General features: G+C 33.7%; 1 protein-coding gene across 1 annotated transcript; it reads left to right on the top strand.

Moving 5' to 3' along the window:
* The first annotated feature begins 2676 nt into the window (after nucleotides 1–2676).
* LOC141641066 (uncharacterized) lies at nucleotides 2677–3219 on the top strand. Its single transcript, XM_074449743.1, has one exon. The coding sequence runs from the start codon at nucleotides 2677–2679 to the stop codon at nucleotides 3217–3219; it is 543 nt and encodes a 180-aa protein (XP_074305844.1).
* The last annotated feature ends 7320 nt before the right edge of the window (nucleotides 3220–10539 follow it).

The raw sequence follows: 10539 nt of genomic DNA, 5'->3' as shown, positions 1-10539 counted from the left end.
CCTCATTAAGTGGATATCAGGTATCTACCTAATTCGTTGGTAAAAGAGATAAAGAAGTAATAACCTTCTCTGATTGAAATTTTATTCGACCATACACGTCAAAGTGTAAATTGGGCGAATATCTTGCTTTATTCATAATCCTTTTCAAGGAAAAATCATGAATTATCTTGCTTTGCATATAAGATTCGCACACACCAAGAGATTTCCAATCAAATGGTTTGGGACACTAGTCAAAACTAGTTTCTAAATGAGATTTTCAATCGAGAATTAAGAAATTATTGGGGTCACCAACTTGAGTCTTGTAAATATGACATTTAGTTTGAATATAATTACCATGATTTGTATGGTCTCACCCTAAACTTAATCGTGGTATGTTAGGGCACAACGCTTGTATTAATTGCATAATTGAGAAACCCTTTTGCGGTTTTCTACAAAAACTTGAATTATATTCTTATTTAGAGTTAGTGTACATCATAACAATTATTGAGGTACATTTCTAAATACAAAACTAAAATGACTACACTATAACACTTATATGTCCATGGATGAAATGACAACTACCCTAGTTCCATTCATGTAAATTTCTTAATTTATTCTTGCTAGTCGTCACACGATAATGCCAAATATCATGACGAAATCCATAAATTTGTATCAAATACTCTTGATGTGGTAATTGGCAAGAATGCAATGTCAATGTCATAGATATTCATGAAAGAATATGTTGGAGTCACACGACCAACTTCCTAGATCTTTACTGATTCGGGGTTTGTATCTATTTTAGTGTCTAACACTTTCTCTTTCGAGCCTAGTTCTATCCTTAACAATTAAGATAGGTACTTACTTCTTATTGCTCCCACTCACTTCAAGAATTTCTATTTTATGAAGACTTATCTTCATATAAATTCCTAGTTAAACCTTCACAAGGACTTATCTTCATACAATTTCCTAGTATGACCTTCCTAAAATAGAAAATCAAATAATCTATTACATATTCGGAAACCAACTCCATTGGTCCTTGAACTTCAAGTGGCACGTTTCCCAAATACTCCGTCTTCGTCTGAACGCCTTTCCGAATGGCACCGTCTTGAAGGAACTTCAGAATTAAAAATAATAATAAAATACATAGTTATTTCTATTATCCATTTATAATATGAAAAACTAGTAAAAATAAAAGTGATACGAGATCACATTAAAATTACAACCGAATCGATAATCCCTTACATTAAGGGTAATGCCGATTAAAACTAAGGCCATACTAAGATAAAATTACATAATTCAAAATTATATAAATAAAATATGACATTCATCAATAAAAATACAGCATAAATATATGTGTCTAACATGCCAAATTAATGTGCCAAATCACCCTACTTAAATCTTATATCGTATATAATCCGGTTTTATGGAAATGCGTGATAATAACTTATTAAAATCACAAATCAATACTTAAATCAAAATTAAGCCCAAGTCAACTACCCTAACTCTCTTAGGACTCAAAAATTAGTCTTTTCTCAAATTTTGACAATAATTCAACTTGGTTTTCTATTATTGCTTATTAAACTTCTCTTAATCATAACAATTGTGAAATAATTCCCAACTCATCATAAAAATTGGAAAATTTCGGAATCACATTTTTGTAAATACTGGAATATTACTAAGATTCCAAAAACTCAATAAAATGTGCCCACAAAATATTTATAATTTATTTCATTAATAAATCGTGTAAATCATAACTTTTACCATTTAATTCCAAATTAAACATAAAAATTACGGAAAAATCAAAATAAAAATTTTGAACATTCTTAAATAATTTTTAGAACCTGGAAATGGCAAAATTGCAACCAAAATTTCGAATTAATGTTTATGACTAATAAAGTTGCCCTTTTATCGATTTTATCACATAAAAAACAATAAACATACCAAATCATTCAAAATTAATCATGCAACTTTAGATCTGATGTTCATATCATATCTACAACATTAGGGAAAAATTTCATGCCATAAATTTTATTTTAGCTATTTTTGCTAAAAATAGTCACTATTTATATCATTTTAACCATTAAAATTATAAATCATGCATAATAAATCACATTTATCTAAAATTTTACATACAATATGTAAAATATGCATGTGACATCATATGAAAATTTCATGGCCTATTTCGAAGTTTAACTATTTTAGTCATTTTTAGCATTTTTATCTCATAAAAATCATAAATCATGCAATATTAATCACATTAATACGAAATTTTACATACAATACATAAAATGTGCAAGTGAGGTCATACTAAAATTTCATGGTTAGAATCGAAGTTTAACTATTTTTAGTTAAAAAATGCCATTTAATACATTAAAATGCAATTATTTCACTAAAAATCATTAAAATAAGCAATAATCATCCATAAATCATAAAATGACCTAAAAATATTTTAGAACCGGAATATATTACATGCAAAAAATTTCGTGGCTTTATCCTTAAAAATCACAAATTTTAGTTTTTATTTTGTTATCAAATAACTCAAAAAAATACAATAAAATGATATGTTAACTGATGTGGTCACTTTAGGGCATGTGTTGATTACTGTGGGCTGGTTGACCTTAAAGGGAAGGGGCTTTCTTTACCTGGAAAAACAAGCAGGATCCTAGTGTAAGAGGGTTCTCTAGAATTGAGAGGTTCATGGTAAATTCTGACTGGTTGGCTCTTTATCCTGAAGCCTATGCTCATTTTTTCCCAGAGGGTCTTTTTTATCACAACCCTAGTGTATGCTTTAGAAGATCCAGCAGGGCTAGGAGAAGAACTCCATTTAGGTACTATAATATGTGGAGTCTGGCCCCTGATTTTAAGGAGGTTGTGCAAGGTGCATGGAATCAGACTGTTAATGGGACACTAATGTTTCAGCTGGTTACTAAGCTAAAAAAGCTTAAAAGCTCTCTTAAAGTCCTCAATAGGAATTGTTTTTCTGATGTGGAGAAATCTGTGGGAGTGGCTAAAGCTTTGCTAGATGATATTCAGATTCAGATGCATCATAATCCTACTGATTACACTATTCTGGCTTCTGAAAGTGAAGCAGCAGAATCTTATAGACATCTGTGTAGGATAAAGCATAACTTCCTTAGTCAAAAAGCCAAAGTTGGTTGGATTAAGTTTGGAGATGAAAATACAAGATTTTTTCACAATCAGATTAGAGCTAGACAAGTTCATAATAGGGTTATGTGTTAGAATTTTAATCTCATTAATTTACATATTCATATATGAATTTATTTATTTAGTCATAAAATAAATTGTTGATGTTATGCATGCAAACTAAATAAGAAGAGATAAGAAAATCGATTTCTCACCATCTAAATTTCGGTTTTATGGGCACCAACAAGATCTCCTTCTTGTTAGTTCTTGAGCTTTCCAATAATGGATGAACAAGATTCAAGTTTAGAATCTCTCCCAAAAGCATATACCCAAGGAAATCTCTTAATAACTAATATTATTTTATAGTAGAAATAATATAAGTCTTACTATAAAATTGACACAAAAATTATAATTTTTGCTATTGAAAAATCGGTTCAAGAGGGAGTAATTATGTGAGTTTGTTTCTCTAGAATTTTCACAAATTGTAGAGAGTTTTTTTTTTTTTATTTCTTTCTTACTCTAGAAATTATAGATTTTGAATGAATAATTAATTAAAGAGAAAACTCCTCTTTTTTTTTCTTAAAAAAAGGGGGTTGGGTAGGTTGCCCAATATTTTTCATTTTTGCCCTTTACAAGAGACTAGGCATGCAACCCTAGTTATAGGTTTGTTCTTCTCAAGAGCTATAGGGTTGCATGGCTAGTAGTTAGCTTTCATCATTGTGTTTTTCCACTTAAAACAATTAACACAATTTTTCCACTAACTCCCTCCAATATTTCTGTACATATCTATAAAATGGGAGGTCCATTTTATTTTGTCATTTGTCAATTGTGACATATGTGACATGTTACTTGACATGTGAAATTGTAATGTATTTTTAACATATTAAAAATCAACATACTCATAAAATATGTCATATACAATATCGACTAGTAATTCGTAACTACTTGTACCAAAATGGTTTATCGAATATAAATCACAACATCTTGTATTTATAATAAATCATTCATTCAATCTCAATTCAATATCAATTGTTTCGTAAACAATAATTTTATCCAAGTAATAAAAAAATTCGATTACTTAGACCGTATCCAATTTAATCGAATTATAATAAGATACGTTAATCTTACTCACAAATCATCCGTCAATTTTAAGTAATTTAATTAACTCGTATCGGCGTACGATTAATTAAATAATCAATTAAGAGTATTTCCCTATAGGTATGACCTAAGGGAATCAACTGATCACCACCGTCGCACGACAGTAATGTCAAACTCTAGTCAGCCAATCATTACCGATATGTGTGGACCAGTTGACTGTAAAAATATTACATCCCACATGTATTCTTAAAATGAGATTTAAACATGTGATCATCATGATCGACAGTTGTGATCGGATTATTGTCGGATGACACATATTTCAACATTATGAACATCTATGGTGTTGATGGGGTGTTGTATAGTACCTGTAATGACATTAAGGGAGCATTTTTGGAGTATTACAGGTCTCTTTTGGGCACTTCCCTGCCTACTCATGATGTTCATGTCCCTACAGCAAGGAAGGGTCATTTGATTACTGGGGAGCATTCTCATATTTTGTTATCTACTGTCACTCCTGATGAGACCAAGGAGTGTCTATTCTCTATCCCTTCTACTAAATACCCTGGTCCAGATAGGTATTCTAGTCAATTTTTTAAGGACTCTTGGGATATAGTTGGGGGGATGTCATTAAAGCTATTCAACACTGTTTCCATTCAGGTAATTTACTTAAGGAGCTCAATACTACTACCCTTACACTCATCCCAAAGTGCTCTAATCCTACCAGTGTCCTAGAATTTTGTCCTATTGCCTGCTGCAACACACTGTATAAGGTTCTGGCTAAGGTTATTTGCAAAAGACTGAGTAAGGTTCTTCCTGATGTAGTGAGCCCTAACCAAGGGGGGGTTCATTAAAAGGAGTAACATAGTGGAAAATGTTCCTATCTGCCAAGATTTGGTCAGAATGTATAACAGGAAAGCTGCATCACCTAGATGTCTGATAAAGATTGATTTAAAAAAAGCATATGATTCAGTTGAATTGAAATTCTTGCTTCAAATGCTCCATGGTTTGCAGCTTCCTCAGAAATTTATTGATTTTATTATGCAGTGTGTCACGAGCCCCACCTATTCTCTTGTTGTTAATGGTAGTCATTTTGGTTTCTTTCAATGAAAGAGAGGTCTAAGGCAAGGGGACCCCTTTCTCCCTTGCTATTTACTTTGTGCATGGAATATTTATCTATGATATTGGGGGTTGTTGCACAGCAAGATGATTACAGGTTCCATCCTATGTGTGGCCACATTAGATTGAATCATCTTTTATTTGCAGATGATCTCCTTCTTTTCTGTAAAGGGGATGCTGCATCTATAATGTGGACTCTTACAGCTTTCTCCACTTTCTTAGCTGCTTCTGGATTGAGTATGAATAAGACTAAGTTTGAAATTTATTTTAATGGAGTGAATGATGAAACTATGAAGTCTATTATTCATATCTCTGGTTTTCACAGGGGTGCATTGCCTTTTAAATATTTGGGAGTCCCTATCTCCTCCAAGAAACTGACCAAGCCTGAGGAGGAAAAGTTGACTGACAGAATAGTGGCAAGGATAAGAGGTTGGGACACCAGGCACCTTTCTTATGCAGACAGGGTGGTCTTGGTCAACTCAGTTCTTATTACTCTTCACTCTTATTGGGCCTCTCTATTTCTGCTCTCCAGTAGACTAATGAATAGGATTAATGCCCTTTGTAGGAATTTCCTTTGGAGTGGTACTTCTGAGTACAAAAGAGTCCCTAATGTTAGCTGGCAGATTTGTTGTTTACCCAAGGAGGAAGGAGGGCTTGACATTCAGGATATTAAAACTCGGAACAAGGCTCTCTTAGGGAACTATGTGGGGTGGCTTGCTAATAAAAAATATCACTTATGGGTTCGGTGGGTTAATCATGTCTATATGAAGAATGTAGCTTGGACTTATTACATGGCTCCTGCAGACTGCAGTTGGTCATGGAAAAAGATTATTTCCCATACTATGAACACTTTTAAGCAAGCTTATATATATTGGTCATAAATGGTTGAACAAAGATGTTGAGTACTCTATTGTAGAAGGGTATGAGTGGTTGAGAGATGCACAACCTAAGGTGGACTGGAGATTTTTATGTTGGAATTCTCTTAATATTCCAAAGTGCTCTTTCATATGTTTGGAATTTATGCATCAGAGACTGCCTACTAGAGATAGGTTGTTTAGATTGAACTTGCTGACTGATGCTCTTTGCCCTGTTTGTCAGATTCATAATGAAAGTCATTCTCACCTGATGTATGAGTGTGGTTATGCTAAAGCCTGTGTGAGTCTATTGCAGTAGCATCTACAAATTTCACTCAGGTTTCTTGATTTAGTGGCCTGGTATTCAACTGGAAGAGTTACCAAATTGCAAAGGAAGTATACAGGAGCTTGTCATGTTGCTTTGATCTATTGGTTATGGAGAGTTCATAATGAGGCTTGGAAGAAACGGGTTGTGAGAAGTCCAAGGCTGATTGTCAAGCACATTATTGCTGATGTTAAAGCTCGTTTCCTGAAGCTGAATGACAGTACTCTTCTGAGTAGGGATAGAGCTTGGTTCCAAAAACTATAGAGTGCTTTGATTAATCTGTTTTTTTTGCCTATTCTTTTGTACATCCTTATAAGTCAACTTGTAAAAACTGCATTGTTCTTTTGCGCTTTTGATGATTAATATACTTAACCTTTCCCAAAAAAATAAAAAATAAATAAAATGATATGCATGCAACACCAAAGCTCTTGATGCCAATTGTTAGTTTCTAAAACCCCTATTAAACTTGTTTAATAGATTTTATAAATTACTCATTAATTTATTTATTGGTTCTAGTTGCATGCAAAATTAATTTAACAAAATGAGAAGAAGAAAATGATCTTCTTACAACATATGGACGAATTTAAGGGCACTAGTTTTGGACTCCTTTCAAAACTAGATCTTGAGCTCATGATATTGGATGATCCTCCAACAAGATCCCATAGTAGAAATCCTCCTCTTGATTGCACCAAGACTATCCCACAATACTAATATTATTACTAACTAGATAATAATATTAGTTACCTTAAATTAATTTCTAATATTAGGATTACTACTTCTAGTAATATATTTTTTATGTATTAGAAATTATTGAACAAATTTTACATAAACTAATTTATGTTACCTTTTGTTTTTAGAGAAGGTGGAAGAATAGAATCATTATGTGATAAGAATGAATGATGTAAAGAGAAACTAGTTCTCCTTTTGTTTTTGGTGGTGCCGGGTAGAGAGCCCAAAAGAAGCCAATGCATGCACTTCAATTTGTCTTCTCATGATCATAGGCATGCAAGGTTATGGCTATATGTTATGATGGTGTTTATTCTACAAATAAAATAAACATCCACTAACTCTAACAACCTTCTATTTTTGGTCCATTTTATAAAATGGAAATCCATTTTATTTTGTCAAATGTCAATATGTCACATAACATGTTACATATGGTATGTGGTATGTAATTAATCAAATTAATACATACTTAATAATTAAATATCCCTTATTTAAATTAATTAAATTACATTTAAAAAAATATCTAGTAATTCTTAATTACTTGTTTATAAAATTGGTCAAGTTAATATAATTTACAACATTTTGTAATTATAATTAACTATTCATTCTTATCTTAATTGTTTCTTAAACAATAATCAATTTTTAGTAATATAACATTTTAATTACTAAATTGAATCTTATTTAATCATATTACAATAAGACATAATATTCTCTCTTATACATCAATTTGTTCAATTTAAGGATTTAATCAATCTGTATCGTCATACAATCGATTAACTTTACAATTGAGGGAATCGTCCTTTAGGTGTGACCTTAAGGGATCAACTGACTACCACCGTCAAACGACAGTAATGTCAAACTCTAGTCTGCCAATCATTACCGATTAATGTTGATCAGTTGATTATATATATTGAATAATCCCTTACGTATTCATATCATGAGTTTCAATAATGTGATCGCATCATTGTAGAGGACACATACTCCAACAAATCCCTTATAATTCGATATTTGCGGGTTTTCGTCACTAAATCAAACCCGGATTTTAAGAACTCGATTTGTCCATATCAAGTTTCTGGGATTCGTATTTTGTACATGCTTTTCACATTCCGTTCTGTTTTGTTTTCCAACCGTCTTAAATCCAAGTTTAGTAATTAATCTAATTCCGACACCGTAAATAAAATCTAACTTGTTTTAATTCGTTTTAATCTGTTTTGTCGCTTTTATGACGGTTCCAGATGTATATAACCTGCTAAATCACTTTTACTCGAGTTCCCAATCAATAATTGATCTTAAATTTACCAATGAACATTAACAGACCGCGGTTCTAACTTCACAGACAGAGGCCAACTCAAAGAACTGACGCAGGAGGAGTTGCGCCTCTTCCAAAGGACGCAGCAGATGCTACGCCTGTTCTGAGGTGGTTTCTGTCCCTGAACTCTTTCTCGCTTGGACTTAGCTTCTAATTACGTGTTTAATTAACTAATAATCATATTATCGCCCCTAATTTGACCTATTTTATTACTTTAATTTCTAACCTTTAATTTCTTCCTTTTTTTTCATCTTCAAAATTCCGTTTTAAGTGTATTTTTGACATAAATCATATGAGAGTTGTAATTATTGTAATTTAATCCTTTTTTTAGTTATTGTAATTCATTTTTTAGTTGTTATGTATGTTTTCACACGTAATCGATTCTAAATCTCAACTTCGACCTCAAATATTTGCTAAATTATTTGTTCACCGACATAGTTTAATTCACATGCTAGAAATAATGTGTGTTTGTTGCATTGCATGCATATAATCGACGACATATCAACTATGAACGAATTCCCTAATCATTAGTAGAGGCCTCTATCGAGGCGGGCGTGATTAGGTGTTTAGTAAAAGAACTTCCTAATACGTCCCTCACCCCTTACTCAAGATCTCTGTGAACATCCGTGTTCATTGGCATCCACGAGAGTCATTCTAGACATAGAATGCTAAGGGTAATGAGTTCTTAGTGTTCATTTCACTACTTTGTGTCTTGACATGGCACGAGGTATTCGAACGGTTCCAATTTCCCATAAAAATTGGTGGCGACTCCACAAATTCACGCTTATTAAAGCGTTTTCGCGCGCGCCGCGGGTGGCTCATGTCCACAGTTTGGTGACTCCGCTGGGGATGATACACTTACGTGTTACCCAGGGTGAGACTTGAACAAGATTAGGGAATAGTTTATACGAGACAGTTGTCGTTTTTTATTCATTACTCGACCTTCTTAGGTCATTTTAGCTAGCCTTCCTAGGCTTAACCCAACCCATTCGACCAATCCTCCCATCTGGATGGTCCAAATTCTTATCTGGGCCTCAAGATGGATAGCGATTGACGTCAACCATACCATGGTGCATACTCATGTTTGTATCAAGGGCTTTCACTACTCGAGGGAATGGACTAGGATTCGACATTACTCATGTTCGGCATGGACCTGTCCACAGACCAAGGTTTGATTGTTTGGTATGGCAACCCAACCTTCTAAACCAAAACCCTTTAAATGCACTCAGCGTACCGTTATAATGCCTGTATGTATGTATATACGTGATCACCGTTTTGTAAAATGAAACTATGACGAAATTTTGTAAAATAAAATCCTTTCAAAATGTAAACACTTTCGAAATGGCCTAAAATAGCGCAAAATAAGCCGAAACTCTGTTCAAACGTCGAGTCAAAATTCGGGCCTCAAACCCATTTCGAACTTCACATCGAGTCAGCACTCCTACAACTACGCCACAGTTGTCTAGGACCAACATCTTAAAATTTGTCCTTTTCAACCTTCACTTGACACAGTGGCGGACGCTCACTTCACGAGTCGAGTCTTTTCTTGAGTTAGTGTGCGAAAATGGTCGATCGTGTTTTGATTCGTCGTTGATTTCTTATCCGCAGTTCCAAAATGGTGGGAACTAGTCAAGGAAGCGTTAATGGTCGATCCGAACAACCCGGAACTGGTAATGATCAAATCCTAGCTGCACCCATTCGTCTGCAAACAGGCCAAGACCAAGCTTATGCTCGCCTCAACGCCATTAAAGGCCGCATTGTTGCTGTAGAAACTAGACTTCCTTGTGCAGAGAATAACATTCCCGACATGGTCGTGCATGATAACCTTTCACCCTTTGTTGGACAACCAGAGACCACTCCAGGTCTCACTGAAGCTGAAAAGCGACTCCAATACTTGGAGGAGCAATTAATGTACCTCAAGGGAGATGACATATACAGGGAAAATAATCGCAAGTATGAGGCTGTAAATGCTCAGTTACCAACTAACT

Source organism: Silene latifolia, chromosome 2 (genome assembly GCF_048544455.1).
Source record: "Silene latifolia isolate original U9 population chromosome 2, ASM4854445v1, whole genome shotgun sequence".
In the NCBI taxonomy this organism is placed as follows: domain Eukaryota; kingdom Viridiplantae; phylum Streptophyta; class Magnoliopsida; order Caryophyllales; family Caryophyllaceae; genus Silene; species Silene latifolia.
Note: the sequence above shows the minus strand (reverse complement) of the source record. Positions and strands in the feature narration are given on the sequence as shown.

Coding starts and splice junctions, on each gene's coding strand:
- LOC141641066 (XM_074449743.1), top strand. CDS start 2,677: ATGGTAAATTCTGACTGGTTGGCTCTTTATCCTGAAGCCTATGCTCAT.